This window comes from Lissotriton vulgaris, chromosome 5 (genome assembly GCF_964263255.1).
Source record: "Lissotriton vulgaris chromosome 5, aLisVul1.2, whole genome shotgun sequence".
Classification (NCBI taxonomy): Eukaryota; Metazoa; Chordata; class Amphibia; order Caudata; family Salamandridae; genus Lissotriton; species Lissotriton vulgaris.
Window position 1 is genome coordinate 1252949348 of NC_141693.1, and position 17146 is coordinate 1252966493.

The window sequence follows — 17146 nt, forward strand, 5'->3', positions numbered from 1 at the left end:
CACAGCAGGTCTTACTTCTTCTTGTAGTTTCAAAATCAGGATCTGAGGAAGGTTCAGGGTGCCCCTAAATACTACATTTAGGGGCGTTACAGGTTGGACCAATGCTCCCTGTCCTGGGGTGAGTACACCCCCCTATACTGCTCCTCTCTTGTGGGAGGGGGGCAGGAGCCTATCTCCGATTGGGCAGGGCTAACCATCAACAATATGGAGGGAGCCTGAGTTATGCTTCACCTCGCCTCTCCCACGCGAGGGGTGGGGTTTGCAGAGGCTGGCACACCCCCTTTCCTCACTTAGGGTTTCCCGCCTGTCTTCCCGCCAGAGTGAGGGTCAGAACCGGTGGGGGCCAGTTGCTGAGTACAGCAATTGGCCTGGGGAAGTTCGCAAAAGGGGGCATGCCTTTGAGGCTTCCCCTGCCCATCCTGGGGTAGGAGGCTTGGCACCTCGTTCCAGGATGTGCATGGTTTCAGGCCCCAGAGAGCGGCAAGCTCTCGACCGAGGGGTCCAGAAACATGTCGGGTGGTGCCAGCCTCGGTAGCCACTCAGTCAGGACACTGGGAGATGCCAATTGGGTTTAGGTTTCAATACAGTTTTAGGGAAGGAACGCAGGCCATGGGTACCTGATTGGCAGGAGCCCAGGGCACACTCAGTCAAAGTACATCAGAAATTCAGCAAAAAGTGGGGGCATACCATGCAAGAAAGATGCCACTTTCTCACACCACCCATATATTCCTTGTGGGTCTAGTTTTTAGAAACCTATGGCATTTGTAGGTTTCCAAACAGGAAAACCTCTGAACCAGAGGTCAGGAGCTTAGCTATAAAGGTGTAATGATATTCACAACACTCATTGGGGTTGGAATAACTTAGTTTGTGGAGAAAAAGTCTACGGACTACGGACTGGAGCGTGCGGAGACTCGCGAACTACGTAGGAGCACTTTAAGGTGATAGACTATGTGTGGTGCGAGATTCTTGTTGACAGACAGGAATCTATAGGTACACCTAAACTCATTACTCTTTAGGCACCTTAGTATTCAACCCAGTTTTTAATTTATCCCCTAGGAGCAAGAATAAATCATTTGGAGCTTACTAGGTGGGTAGTTTTAACTCACATGCACCGATTCCACTCCACCACATTACAGTTCTCGCACCACACATAGTCTATCACCTTAAAGTGCTCCTACGTAGTTCACAAGTCGCAGCACGCCCCAGTCCGTAGAGGGCTGGAAGGGCCCCATGATGAAGCATCTCACAGTGGGGTAACCCTGGTGAGTGAGGGAACACTAAGAAAAAGAAAAAAAATCTTTTTTCTCCACAAACTCAGTTATTCCAACCCCAATGAGTGTTGTGAATATCATTACACCTTTATAGCTAGGCTCCTCACCTCTGGTTCAGAGGTTTTCATGTTCTAATTCATTTATGGAGGGTGAGCCCTAGCCTTTTTCCCTCTAACCCGCCCTTATTTTTGAAATGTGTAGGTTTCCCTCAGTGATGGGCAAACCTGGTCCCCATATACCACAGGTACCCACAATTCAAGAAGGAGAACTTCCTACGAGAATTCTTTATTTCTCAATATTGCATTTGGGGGCCTTTCCTGTCATAGGTGATCAGCCAACTCATGCAAGTGGGATAACATTCATATCTGGAGAAGCGTGGAGAAACAGAATAGTAGAACATTTGTAATTATCTACTTTCTTTCAAAGTATTTTTGGCTTCCAAACAGGAGTCAGATGAAGAAAGACCTTTCTGCAAACTGCCCTATTACGGTTAACTCCTAATTCTGAGTCGTACAAATAACCACTTTTCCAAAACAGATTCATTGAAACGATTAAAAAATGCGTAGCATTCCTTTAGACCCATTTTTCATTCATTATATCATAAGCTGCAGCTCAGTTGTCGGCTCGAAGTAATGAGTGCTTTTGGATAGCCAACAACAACTATATGCCTCCCTTGCGACCGAAGAGTCTGACGTTACTTCTGTAATTAGGAACATTGTCAAAGATTTTGCTGGTAAAAGACCTTGTTTTTTTCAGAGCTTTATAAGGAATGACTCTTTTATTCAGACAAGAGGAGTTTAGCATCTAGATTAAACCAAGCTGCTTGTGACTCTGTAGGTGAAATCTTTTCGAAAGCAAATATCATGCCTTAGTATACGGACTGCTTTGCATTTCATATGGTTACAAAGCAAACGTTTAGTCATGTCTAAAGGTATGAAATAGCGTTTCCAATACAGGATATCTTAGTAAGACCAGCAAATGCATTTACCTGGGTCCTTTAGAATTTGTACATATGAAGAAACAATGCAAAAAGCAGCCAACAAAAAATTGCTGTCTTTTCGTTGACTCTCATAAAGGAAATATTTTTACACATCAATACTTCGGCCAAAAGCACAATATAAATAATTTGAATAGTAAGTCTGTATAAGCTCAGAAAATTACACTCTTACCTGCATTGACAACTTCATCAAGATCTTTACCGTTCAGTTCAGAGATGACCTAGTAGGTGGAGAAAAAAGGAAAAAAAGATGTTCATTTTAAATATTTTATTTATTATTATTCAGTGAGCACACAGAGCAGAGGAGTAGGATTTATGGATACATAATAAAGAGAAAAGTTATTCAGGAGAGTCACAAAAGTGGATCATTTGTATGGTTGGTCACAAGTTACAAAATTTATGGTCTGCCTCTCGCGAATGGCTGCTGGATCACGTGGGAACAAGACCTGCAAATGCTTGGCACATTCAGATGGATAGACGCAATATAAAAGCACAAATGAGAATCTATCAGGGACCTGCCTGCAAAAGATGAAAAAGCACGTGAACACCATAAACTCTCCCTGAAGAGGCATGCTTGCCACTTGAGAGTACATAAAAACAAAAACCTAACAGTTAGTTAGTGCCTTAATGGAGCTCCTTTATCACTTCCATCAACTACATTGTGCGAATCCAAGCTAATACTGGTGAAAAGGAATTGCTTTAGAAGCTTCCTGATCAAGCCTGGAACCTCGGAAGGATCCGCAAAGGAATCTATGAATGAACATCTATTAGATTTACAAAGATTACACAATTTTTCATGAAGCACATATCAGCATGCAACTTAGCTGGTGGGCGAACTTGATTTGGACAACTATATGGCGTATGCATGATGCTTCTAATGTACCATCCATTAAATGCAGAGCGAGAGACAAATAAGCTATTTTATTATAAGCCACTTATGAACAGAACTGTGTCCCCCTCTTTACCAATCTAAATAAATAAAAAATAAAATGAGTGCAGCTCCCTCTGTTTAAAAGCAATTCAGCTACTCATCTAGCAAGCAAGAGCATTTTTTCTGCTCTCACTTGCTAAAAGCGGAGTAGCATTTGCTATGGCTTGGCGGGAGCGGTACTCATCCTGGGAAATTGCAGGAGCTGTGGGGTAGCGGTCAATAGGGCCATCAATGGCTCCAGGAGGAGGGCAGAGCGCCAGCCCACAATGTTTTAAGTTTAAGCCCGGTGGCATGGCAGTCCCCGGGGCTGGGGTCCTTGCGAACCCTGCATTATTTTAAGATTAAGTCCCAGGGAGTTAGTGGTCCCTGGGGTTGGGGGTTGTCCGAGAGGGCCAACCATCCAAAAAAGAAAGAAGTCCCGGGGAGGTGGCGGACCCCACATTGATCTAAAAAAGAAGCCATGGTGAGGTGGTGGTCTCTGAGTAATCAATGGGTTCCAGGAGGGAGAGGGTGCCATGCACCCCCTCCTTTACTACAATACCTCTGGGACCTGGCCCACCAGGGGGCTAATTAGAAACAAAGTAAGTGCTGGAGCTCAAACGTAGTTTTTAGGTCTCGCGACCTATCGATGCGCGCAAGCGCATCGAGCGGAGCGAGAATTCAAGTGACGAAAATCATCGTCAAACCAAGGGCTTTCAGCCCTGCGGTTTTCATGCAGTTCACGTGAATCACGTGATTAAACATGCACGCGCATCGGCAGCATTTCTCCTGCAGGCTCGCAAAAGGCTCTCCTCCCTCCCCACATCAAAGTCATCAATCACACTCCCACAGGCTTCCCCAGCGCTGCTCCGCCCCCTGCTTCACGGCAACTTGTTTATTTAACTTGTTCCCTGCTTGCCTCTCCCCCGCCCCCCCCCCTCCCCCACCACAGCAATGCCGAGGGCTGGTTTCACTTTCAGCCGCAGGCCGGCCCGGCCGGCCGTACTTTCAGTTTTGTTGTCTGCAGTCTCAGCCTCTCTCGCTTCTTTCTCTATCCGTCTCCCACGTCGCCCTTGCACAGTCCATCTGCTTCTTTCACCCCCTCCTTCTCTCCCTCTTTTTCTCTTCTTTCTGTCTTCCTTACTCTGTCTTCCTAGCGAGAATTACGTGGTATGTTTTGCAAACACTTCTTCGTTTCTAGTAGCATGGCAACAGGGACACTACACTCAGTTCAAACCCTTTCAGTGACGATGCTTGTACTGCCCTCCGCTCAGAGGTAACCATGGAGCTACGAGCAGCTCTTAACATTTCTACACATCACTGCAATATCAGAAATGAACAAATGAAACTTGTGCAGTTGAGAGAAGATACGCTTCGATTGCAATGTTTCTGCAAAAAGGGGAAAGACTGTGATAATGTGCTTAATCAGCGAGGCAAGGAGACTTCGTTTCTCCACTTCCTGTTGCCAGAGGGGGGGGGGGGGGGGGGGGGGGGAGGAGGGGGGGGGGGGGAACATACAGCTAATTCCGAGTTCTTAAAAAAGGGTGCATCCGATAAAGCGTGAGACAAACCCCCGGTCAGTCAAATTACCCTCTGCACTCCTCCCCTCGCTCGCATTCCCAGGCTCTCCCGCCCCCATCCGGCTTCCCTCCCACACTTCTCCCAAGACAGCCTCTGCACCCTCTGCACTCCTGCCCCATCCGGCTTCATGGCAGCTGAAGCTTTGCACCCATTGTCTACCAGAACTCAGTGGTGAAAAACACCCTTGTCGTTCGTTTTCCGCCCGTTTGCAATTTCCATGCTATGTAGGGCCCACACATCATCTGTACCTGCTTTCAACTGCCAGGCAGATGAATGGAGGGGCCCCTATAGAACATGCTTCTCCTCGCTAAAATACCTGGCCTCCTACCAACCTCCGTGACATCCCTCCTTACCCCGCCCGAAACGGTGCCCTCTCTCCTCAAGGCAGAGAGACTGTGCTGCGCTGTCACACTCTCAGAGACCTGCTATGAGTAACAACTTTTGTTACCCACAAGTATTCGGTCATAGCAGTGAATAACCCGGTTTAGAAACTGGCTGTTATAAACCATCTCACCGGAGCTCATTTTATCGATCTTTGAAGAGCAAAACGTCGTCATAAATATCGGTAACGGAACCTACAGATCACCACAGCGGGCACTCAACCTAATAAACTAACCTTCCTGCACTGAACAAGATGCACTACATGCTCTCGGTTAGGACCGGCACCGGCTGTCACTATCTTCCAACACTGACTGAGAGACGTGAATGATCCACTGGTTTGGCTGGGTTCCACTGTGTACTCCCTTTCACACAGCAAACTTCAAGACAGTGAAAGTGACTTTTGACATGGTCGGTTGTGTTTCACAGAAAACACCCCTTTCAATCGAGTAGTACAGTCTCAGGAGCAGTGTACGTATATTAGAGGATGTACATTGTTAATGCCCACTTACACATCGCACACCAAAACACGAATAACCTCCAGGTGGTTGCATAACTGCTGTTATTTTCACAACTCAAAAGAAGTTGTTGTATCGACCTTGGAATAAATACATGCTGAGTCAACACTATCCAGATTTCAACATATGTTGACAAAGTGTATGTGTGCGTCCACTGCATACACTTAATTAATTGAGATATCCTGCCTCTATCAAAGATCAGCAGGGAGAAGCTTCGCATCCACGACAATTCTTCCAGAACTGCAAAGAGAAAAGGAATACTAACACGTGCAAATGCATTTCAGTACATTACACTGTACAGTACACTCATTTTAACAGGAGTTCCTGGGAACAAGTAAAATTCAGTTTGAAAAAACACGGTATTCATGTCCTGCCACTAATAATAAACGCGGTCCATTAACATCCTGTTTAGAGCATATGTGCTTACAAATACACACTCATCACACATTTATTACCACAGTACAGCACATTGAACATGATAAAAACACTGTGTATTGCCACACAGATTACATACTGCAAAGAGTTTAAGCAGGGAAATCACTAATAGCCACAAGTCTTTTTTCAATGTCATTTTACCACCCATTATGAATTTAACCAATTGAACCCTGGTTTTGTTAAATACCTTTTTTTTTTAATTAAAACACATTAAAATGCCATGGCATATACCAAATATGCAAAGGCACAGTGTAATATGCTATTCACTGGCATCACTGAAGGAGTAGCAGGGTGTCATGGCCCACTTGAAGCAGCACTACAACTTCAGCCCAACGTAGATTATTGTAGGGTTTTCCACTTAGTTTCTTTCCATTTCAGTTCAATTTTGTGACATTCACGAATTTGCTAAGTTGGCCAACTTCGTACAGCCCTCATTTTGATCCTTTTTCACTTAAAACAAGGTCATCGCCAGCTTCCACATTTGGCCCCAGGAGTGCTAATCTACTTATTGGCAAACTTCATCAACCTCAAAGCTAAAATTGATTTGTTAAAATAATACAAACAGCAATTTCCAAATGGACAACTGATAAACGGCCGGTATCTAGCTAGGCACACTTTCAAAGCCCACACAGACAACTCTTTTCGACAAAAGAAACAAGCACTGGCGTTGCCAATAGGTCTCGCAGTAGGAAAGTTGGAGCTATTGGTTTTGTAAATAACATTTTATATTTATATATTGTTATTGAAAATGCCTATAACGATATATAAATATAAAATGTCATTTAGAAAACCAATAGCTCCAACTTTCCTACTGCGAGACCTATTGGCAACGCCAGTGCTTGTTTTTATTTCTTTTCATCTTTGGCAGGATCCAAAGATCCTGTAAAAAAAAATTGTAATGCCTTTTTGGGCCCAGGAGCAACCCCCCCCCCCCTCTCGATATATCCCCCCCTCTCCCCTCTATCCCCCCCCCCCCCCTCGTGTTTTGTTGACGACTCACTCCCATTCGTAAATACCACATATAGCAATCGTTTTTGATTAGTTCCCACCTTTCTACCCACACAGGTACTACCAGTCCTCCTTGTTAAATATCCACCCTGATGAAGACCTTCGGTATAAGAAACGCCACTCAGAAGGTCGAAACGCATTGGTTATACTGTTTTGAGAGGCGAGCCTGAAGAGCCCAGGACAAACCTGCGTCCACAACTTAGATATTTTAGAGCCCACACTGTACAGCTTAAAAAACACTACTGTACTGTGAGGTCCCTATTGTGAGGCGTCCCCGTACTGCTTCCTAAGAAAGAAGTAGGACTACCTTTGGCCTGTAGAAGCGCACAGTTGTTGGTGCTTGGCAGCACAACGTTGTTTTATGTTTGTAAATTATACAGTTATTTGTCGAATGTAAATTGTACAGATGTAAGTTTAATGTAATTATGGTTTACATGTTTTGAGCATCTTCTTGTACATATTTTACACACAATACAAGGAACAGGCTAGTTGTCTAGCAAGTCCTACACAGGGACAACATGTCTTGGTGAAAACAAAAAAAAAAAAAAACGTTTTGGATATTCAATTACAATCCAGGGGTAAATCAAAAATCCAACTGGTGTAAAATAAGATTGGTATTTATGGTGTCAGAGGTATTATGTTTTGAATATAGTTTAGGTTTCCCACCTCTGTACGCCTAACAGGATAATTCCCCTGTTTTTTATCGGCTCCTCATTTAAAGAGGTGATCATTGTTTGTTTTGTGAAAAAGGATAAAAATCCAAAAGATGTCAATTCTTATAGACCCCTAAGCCTCCTCAACACGGACTATAAAATTCTAATGAAAGCTTGGGCGCAGCGTTTTTCGGACATCCGCTGCTCAGGAAATAATCAATAAAGATCTGGCCGGGTTTATAGTAGGGAGATCTATGGAAGCAAACACAGAGTTCTTAATACAGGCAGTGGATTACTGTAACACAAACTCTTTATGATGGTTGATGTGAAAAAGCATTGGACCTGGTAAATTGGAACACTTTGTTCTTTGCCCTTGACTGGTTTGGCATCCCTGCACAGGTCATTGTAATGCTTCGTAACATTTATCAGGAGGCTCAGGCCTGGATAAACGCAAATCAATCAGGGGACAAGACAAGGGTGCCCGCTTTCCCCTTTGTGGTTTACATTTTTTATTTAGCCATTGACCATTAGAATTTGGCATAATGCCGTAGTTTGTCCTCCAATCTTGGGCATGACTAAACTAAAGCCATTCGCAGGTGACATCTTATATCTGAGACCTAATAGCCAGAATGTGGAATCGACGTCGAGGGAATTTACTAGATTTGAATTAATAGGGGGCTATAAGATATATCAAAACAAAACAGAAATGTTAACAATGAATACTGATGTAGATTTCCTGCCAGTTGACTTCAGACAGCAAGCAACAAAACCCGACCCCATAAGATATTTGGGGATATAAATATCTCTGATCAATACCAACAGTTGTACAAGTTGAATTATATAAAAATTCAGGACAAAATTAAAAACCTACTAGAAAAGTGGCTATTACTCCCTTTGACTCTGGTAGGACGGGAATCTATTATCAAAATGTCCATACTTCCGCTACTCGTCTTCCTTTTTAGGTCTCCTGGCGTTGAACCGCGCGAAAGCGCTGTCTCGCCAGAGACCTATTGTGAGCGACTCTGCTTCCCAGGAGAGGGGACAGGAGCTGGCCGCGCGCTGGGGAATGGAGCTGGCCGCGCGCTGGGGAATGGAGCTGGCCGCGCGCACGTGAACGAGCTCGCTGTGGCCAGCTCCTGCCTCCTCTCCTGGAACGCTCCAACACGACACACGCATGTGCACACACACAAGAGCGCCCATTCACGCACGCACACATACAGAGACTCTCTCCCCCCACCACACATACACAAGTGTACCGAGCACCCCCCCCACACACACACACACACACACACGAGTGCACCGAGCCCCCCCCCCCCCCCCCGTCGCACACACACGGGCGCACACACACGAGTGCACCATGACCCCCTCCTACCTCCTACCACTAAGGCCCACTTACCGCCACTCCGGACTTCAGCCGCCACCGCGGGGCTCTACCTCGGGCATGGGAGCCCCGCGTCACCACTGCCCGTCTCCTGGCTAGCCACTCCGTGGGCACGAGCTTCCAGCACGAAACGCAAGTCCCGCCCCACGGTAGTTTTGGTCACGTGGACGTCTTCGTTTTTAAACTTTACCAATTCTGTCGGCCGTAGAGTCGCTTCGTGATGAAACAGAACTTTAGTTGCGTTCTACGCCTGGCTGTCAAGTTCGTAAAGCGCTTCCTGGTTCCAGTTCGAAATAGGCAGACCCCGCAGCTCAAGTACGGTCACTAAGAGGAAAAGGTTATATACATGTCTAGTCTGAAGGCTGTAGGTTTTGAGAGGGCATTCGCTTTAAATAGATTTAATTTATTCATTGTATATGTCCTTTTTAGTAGCCTTGAATTGCCATGGAAGGGCTCACTACTTTATTTACCATGAATCGGTTCACATTCTAGGGTAGTGCTTGTTTTGGCCATTGTGGCTTCTTCCTTTAGTGCTTGGGTGTTTTGTTCGTGTTTTGAGGTTCCCTGTACTATGTGGCTGATACAGGATGAGAGTAGCGGAATCTGTTGGGGCAAGTACAAATATGTGCAAAGTGGGACAAATTAGCAAGCCGCATCACTCCTCTGCTCACCTCCTCCGCCATGTGAGCTGCATCGCTTCCTGCCTGGTTGTCCCTCTGGTGTTCACCACTGTGAGCCTCAGTCAGTCCTGTGCACACAGTTACCTGTGCTAAGTGTGAGAATGATGTTCGGTTGTGATATTGGTGAGGTTGTCTTAAACACGCAGTGTCCATGGATGCTGTTCCATTCTATGGCCTTGGGGCTACTGGGTCCCGAAAAGAACCCCACACCCTGGAAACTTGCAGGTTTAAATCGGTTGAGAAAAATTAAATGGTTGAGGTTTAGGCAGCCGGACTTTGACATTATATAATGACCCCTTCACAAACATGCAGTACAGTACTGTGCCAAGATGCCCTGCAAATGAGGTTTGCTGCACACCTTGCACAATCGTTTCATTGCTGCCATCCTCCCTTCTTTATGCTGCAGCTTAAGCATTGGCACTTGTTATACCCCAAAAATCTTTCTCCTTTGCTTTGGACACCTGTCACTCTCCGCTGGAAAGAAGGCGATATTCAGGATCCCACAGAGTTGAGGAGCTAGGTTTGTACAGCATCTATTGTTTCTATCCAAGACCCTAAAACAAGTGTCATAGTCTCAAACCCTACATCCCACCAACATCAACAACATCTGCCCAGTGTTCAGCCTACCATAGCTAGGCAAGATATTAGAAAAAAAGGAGCCTGGCAGCTCAGGTTCTGAGAATCGCTTTATCAAATCACAGCTGGATCTTGTTTATTTATTTATTAGTTTTCACTTTTATATAGCTCAAACTTTACCCGCAGGTATCAGAGCGCTTTAAATCAGCATGCTTATAACAAGCAAGACTAGCACTCTATATTAGTGTCAGCTTAGCTTAGCATAAGCAACAGCTAACCATTCACAAACAATGTTTATATACCAATTGCAAATTTAAAAAAAATTAATGCAAAGCATTGTCATTTAGAATGCCAGTAACTCAAACTTTAATGCTGCGAGACCTATTGCATTGCAAATGCTGGTTATTAATATACCCATTAAAATAAATACTAATATTTTAAAGAATTGGAGTCTATGTTTAGACAGTTTGTATGGGGTAAAAAGGCACCAAGGGTTAAGTTGTAAGTATTACAATTAACTATTGAAAAGGGTGGGCTGGCTTTACCGCACATTGAATTTAAATGCCAGATGATGGATTTTTAATGGGTCTAATGATAATTTTTTTGTGGATAAAATGGTGCGGGAAGCTGGTTCTCAGACACCGATATTTTAAAAAACCTCCAAACTTCCCCCCCCCCCCCCAAAAAAGATATAAGGCATTGAAAGATTACTCAATGAGACTCCAGTCCTGTTTAAAAGGAGAGAGGTGGGGGGGGGGGGGGGGGGGGGGTATCTTTCGGGTTACATTATCTAAACTTGAGGGAGTGCAACAATCTCAGCCTCCCAATTCCATCTTGCCATCTAAAAAATTGGAAGTATTGTGGTATACTTGAGCTAAGGCATTTTTTAATTTTGAACAGGATATTAACCTGGGAAGAAGCGAAGACCAGAGAAAGCCTCCCTTTTTCGAGTATTTACAGATTATGCACTTTTTAAATACACAGAATTTTTTACTTTGCACACCGTCCAAATTAGTGTCAGCCTTGATCGGAGCAAAGATAAGAGGAGTGGGGAATTGGTATCGCTTGTTACATAACTCAGGCCATTACCTGTTGGTGCAGAGCCAGCTGGAAAGGGTGTCCCGGGTAACGCAATGTACCTTCTCTGAGCATGAATGGGAGGTTTTATGAATCCAAGGTAGGAAGGCACAGAGCAGCCAACTTTAAAAGAACGGCCTTCTTATCCCATTGGTTGGCATATCTAACTCCAAAAGCACTCAAAAGATGTCTGGAGGCTGAAAATAGATGCTTCCGCTGCCAGGCAGAAGGCGAAGGAGGATGGCTAAATATTTTCTATACTTGTCCTAGAATAGGGCCCTTCTGTGGGGGAAATTTTTTCAGCTTTAAATAAGGCAATTAAGAAAAGGCTAGTGTCTGAAGCTGAGGAAGCCCTGTTCGGAATTAGCAAGGATAGGACAAATTTGAGGAAAGCTTAAGAGACTTTTCTTGCTATTTTCTCCCTAGTCGCTCGCTCTTTAATCCTGCAGAATTGGACGTCGAGGAAGTTCCCATTTACAATAAATGGATCAATACAATGAAACTGGTAAGGGCCTTTGAGGAAGCCTACGCAAAGAGAGTGGGCGCTTCCAAAAAGTTTAATGACAACTGGGCGTTTTTGAGTAATCTGGAAAATTTGATCATAAGCACTAGCCTGAAATGGATTTCAGGCTCCCTTTTATATAGAGTTTGCTGGTACGTGGAATATTTAAATAAATGATCGGAGGTTTTTTCTTGCTTAAAATCCAGCACTTTAGTACAAGAACTTAAGCACTGGGACACTTTACTATTATCTTCTCAAGTTCTTGCACCCTTGTTTATAGAACTGTTAAAAAATACTTGGTAGCTCCATATGAAAAGGTTATCAAAAATGGAGCTTCTTGCTGGTATTAATTCTGTAGAGACAGCTTGAATAGTGAATTAAATGTTAATTAATATGGATTTTATAAAAGAAATGTCAACTTAATATTGATTCCGGTCACTGTAATATGTAAGTGATTTCTTTGTTCTTGATGCGCTGCTCACATTTTTTAATAAAAAAAAATAACAATAAAATGGCTAACGAAAATATCTCAACAAGCCATACTTTAAAGCAAATGGATGTTTGTACAGTGTTATTATAAACTCAAAAATATTCATATTTATAGACCTCGGACAGAAGGACAGACTTAGCCTGCAAATGCTGGGGATTCAAATATATAACTAGATCGACCTAACACACAAAACATTCACTACCACATCAACCACCCCACGCCCTGTCAGCATTGTGTGCTTCAATGATGCATCTTTTGCAATTCTGCATCTGATAAAGCTTTTTTGTGTGCAAATTACTTAAAGAAGATATCCAAACCTTATTGAGACGTTCAGAATCCGCTTCAATTCCTACGCTGCCAAGAATCTTCGTTATGTCCTGGACAGAGGGGTTGTTGTTGCCACCAAGGGCGGCAAGTAGGTAAGCGGCCACGTAACGCATTCTTAAAAAGAAAAAAAACATAGTTAGTCCTTTAATAATTCCAGTTCCTGTACATCTTCATCTACCTTACTGTTTCTTCTGGTTGACGGGACTAAGAATAGCCTAAGAATAGGGATATTCTATGACTAGAGAGGTTTCTATAGTAACTTGTTCTTATTACTGCCCACCCAAGCATAAATATTTTTCAAATAAGACTTGGGACAAGGCATGCAAAGGATAATGATTTAAAATCGTGGGGCTAACACACGTTGCAGCTTCACAAATGTATTGTATTGGCATTTACAATTGGTTTACAAATGGTGCTTAAAAGAACATGCATTCAATAGCCTGTATGGGATTGCATTCCTATGAGAAGGAGAAAATCATTAAAATTAGCAACTTTCAGTGATAACCAAAATTATCTCTCACCATGGGTGCCTTAGTGGCTTCGTTTTCCCAGCAAAGAACCACTAAATGTAACACATAGGCCATAGCTTTCTTTACATACTTCGAATTCCGCCAATTTAACTAAATGGGAAGTCCTTCAAGCATTAATGCAAAACTAGGAATTGAGAAAAGGCAAAAAGATCTGAGGAAAATGCCACCAAGTGACTAATTCGAATAAGTCTGTACTACTTTATGAAACAAGCATTTGCAATGCAATGGTCTCGGCATCATTAAAGGTAGAGCTATTGGCATTGCTCATGACATTTTTTTTTCTTTAAATCCAAAATAAATGGGCATTGTCATTAACATTGCCAATACATAAGAGTGGTGAGTGCAGAGTGGTGAGTGCAGAGTGGTGAGGGCAGAGTGGTGAGGGCAGAGTGGTGAGTGTGCAGAGTGGTGAGTGTGCAGAGTGGTGAGTGTGCAGAGTAGTGAGTGTGCAGAGTAGTGAGTGTGCAGAGTAGTGAGTGTGCAGAGTAGTGAGTGTGCAGAGCAGTGAGTGTGCAGAGCAGTGAGTGTGCAGAGCAGTGAGTGCAGAGCAAGTGTGCAGAGCATTGTGTGCTGTTGAGTGCAGAGTGCTGTGTATTGGCAATGTTAATGACAATGCCCATTTATTTTTGATTTAAAGAAAAAAAATGTCATGAGCAATGCCAATAGCTCTACCTTTAATGATGCCGAGACCATTGCATTGCAAATGCTTGTTCACTATTTGCAGGACAAATATAAGTGGAACCAGCAACGGCTTAATTCATTGGAAAATATAGCTATGGCCAGACATGTGTCCTACATTAAGGCAAACTTGGATTACACATTGGGTGGTGGCTGCACATATGTTGCCTGTGCGTGTTTTACTTACATTACCTCTGCAGCTTCTACCCTTTTATTTCGTCCCACAAAACGCTGACAGCATGCATTTTTAAATGTATTGTTTTTTTGTAGAACATTTTGGGATGTCATAATGAGGTGCACACACTGTACAGCATAACATTTAAGGTAGGCTAGATGGACAAGGCAGGCCTGTGGGCCAGACTAGGGCAAGAGTGAGGAGTCTGTGTTTGCCACAGAGCTTTTTTCTGAAATAACTAGAAGTGGCCAAAGAAAAAATGTTGGCCACAAGACAGTGGCGGCTCCTACGCTGAGGCGGAGGAGCGTCGCCCCACTGCTTTTAGCAGTGGAAATGAAGAAAAAATAAAATGATAACTTGACGTTATTATCATTTAATTTTTTCCTGCGTCTTTGCGGGCGGGCTGCTCTGCTCTCAGAGCAGGGAAAGGAATGGTGGCATTCGGCAAAGTGCAAATAAATGTTTGACGGACCCTCTCGGGCCGGCCAGACAGTGATGCGCATGATGCATGTTCTCCATGCAGGCTGCATTACAGACTGCATGGAGAACATGACAGGCCCCTATAATCTGAGTGCCAAACCACGGATCTCAGACCAATCACAATGCTGCATTGCAGAGTTGGGATTGGTCAGGGGAGCCTGCCTGCTTCCTTTTCCGGCTGGAGCAGAGGGACTACAATGAGGGACAACATGGAGAGATGCAAGAAGATAAGATTTCTTTTTTTGACTCCCCTCCACCCCACCTGACCCACAACCCCTGATCCATGCCAGCCGCTACTGCCACAAAATAATGCAAATGTGAGAACTTCATATTGTTGAAGACGGGCGAAGTTTTCCCATTGCCCGTGACTTTGCTGGCGCAGTTTCACCTCCTCACAGTGTGTAGGACTAGGCTGTTTTCCATCTGCAGTATGCCCCCCATAACAAGCAGAATATTCTGCAGTTGGAAAACAGGGCAGACTTGAAGGATGGGGGGGGAGGACTTGTTGGCAGGGGAAACTGCAAGTAACCTCCAGAGGGTGTGCTAGGCCATGAAGACCTAGGCTGGGAGGAAAGGGGTAATGTCTTATCTACTTCTTTTTATACCGTTACTATGTATTTTTATTTACTATTTATGTAACTTAATTGATTGCTGTTGTGCTAACTCTGTAAAGTGATCACCTTCGGGTCAAGTTTGCACCATACAGAACTCAATAAATAAAATGTTGCCAAGGTCAAAATTATGGGAGGGCAGCGGACCCTGGGAACATAACGGGATGGAAGCTCTGATGGGGAGTGCAGCTGAACGGCAGAGTCCAGATGTTGAGTCCCAGCTTAGTGGAACAAATATGGCAAATGTTGGTGAAGCGGAGATGACCTCAGTTGTAAACATAGCTCCACGCGCCATGCATTGAACATCTTCCACTTGCCCTAGCGTGTTTTGATTCTAAAAGGTGTCCTGGCCGGACCGAGAGTGTACCAGGAGTCTGCAAGAATGTCTTTATGTGTAAACTGGACAGGTTATTAAACCAAGTTGCTAGTCTTAGAGATTTGTGGTCATGATGTAGAACCTTACCCCCTACCTGGAGAGGATGCTTGATGAGAGCAGAGGGATATGTAAGGTGCTTCAGACAGAGACAATTTTACCTTGGATGCACAGACTAGCATTATAATGCAACGTGGGCCCAAGCTGAAGCAATGAAAAGGCATTTACTGATGTCCCGTATCATGCTATCAACATGCATTTGCAATGCAATAGGTCTCGCATTTGTTAAAGTTAGAGCTGTTGGCATTAAAATTTACAATGCTTTTACTTTCACTATTTTATATCAATGGCAATAAAGCTATGCATATGTAAATACTCCACTGCAACTAAAAAAATACAAGTAAAAAACCTTTTCATTTTCAACGCCAACAGCTCTAACTTTAACAAATGAGAGACCTAGTGCTTTGCAAATGCTCATTTAGGACTGGTGCCCTGGATCAAATGCAGCCCCTTCCTTTGCTGTGCATGCCTCCTATGGCAGATAACTGCTGTTTGTGGTCACGTACAGCTGCCAAAAGGAAACGAGGCCATGAAATGTCGATATGGAAAGGAAGCAGTAATGACAAAATAAGCAGAGCGGATCAGGAATTTGGGGTACTGGAGCATGGCCATTGCACAGTCATGGGTTGTTGTAAAGTCAGCCCTTGTGATTAATTGAATGAATCCTTCTGAACACTGGCTATGTTTGTGGTTGGAAGTGCCTTAGGGCCACGGTGGCGGTGCTGAACTCCTGATGGCTGGAGACCCAGAGCTTCTATCTGAATCAGTGACCATCCCCGGTTCTATCCCAGAGATGGCCCCATCACTTCACGCGGGTTCTTGTTAAGTAAAGAGTATTCAGGAACTGTGGTGGGTGGGAGTGGTGTAGAAACGCCAGAGATTACAATAGCATAGAATGGAACAGTGGGGCGGCAGTGCCAGTCACAGCATGCCACACTGATACGAGAGGTCAGCACAGGGTGCCACCTGGTCACCATAGTTCAGTACGTCACCTGGGTGTGTGCCAATCTTCGAGGGTCCTTCTCCTCTCCCACCCCTGCACGCACCAAAGTAAACACTGCTCCTGAGTGCGGCTATCACCGAATCCGCAGCTCTATTCTGCAGGCGCTGACAGCCCTCTTTCCACCCGCTCTGCCTCTTATCAGGTCCATTGCACACACTTACCACCTTCTAAGCTGAAGAAGGTACATATGTGTGTGTGTAAAAACATGCAGAACAGGAAATTTTTGTGGTACTATATATTGTATTTTACTTTCCTCACGTTTGCAAAGGAGTTTGCCTTGTAATTGCATAGTACTGGAGGGGTGGGTTGTGTATTTTACTCCTAGCAGCACTGCACAACTCCTAATCGGAGCTACAGAGTTCGGCGTGTTCGCCTGTTAACTGCTCGGATGGAAATTTATGCAAACATGGCTGTACTGAGTAAAGCATCCATTACGTGAGCTTGTGCACAGG

At 44.3% G+C, this 17146-nt stretch overlaps 1 protein-coding gene across 1 annotated transcript in view; it reads right to left on the reverse strand.

Moving 5' to 3' along the window:
* Positions 1–17146, reverse strand: part of LOC147712419 (large ribosomal subunit protein P2-like) — an 82919-nt gene that overhangs the window by 35005 nt on the left and 30768 nt on the right. The window contains exons 2-3 of the mRNA XM_086923105.1: positions 12775–12898; positions 2441–2489 (exon numbers count right to left, since the gene is read on the reverse strand). Coding sequence (XP_086779231.1) covers positions 2441–2489; positions 12775–12897 — 172 coding nt within the window. The 5' untranslated portion in view covers position 12898. The remainder of the gene's footprint in view (positions 1–2440; positions 2490–12774; positions 12899–17146) is intronic.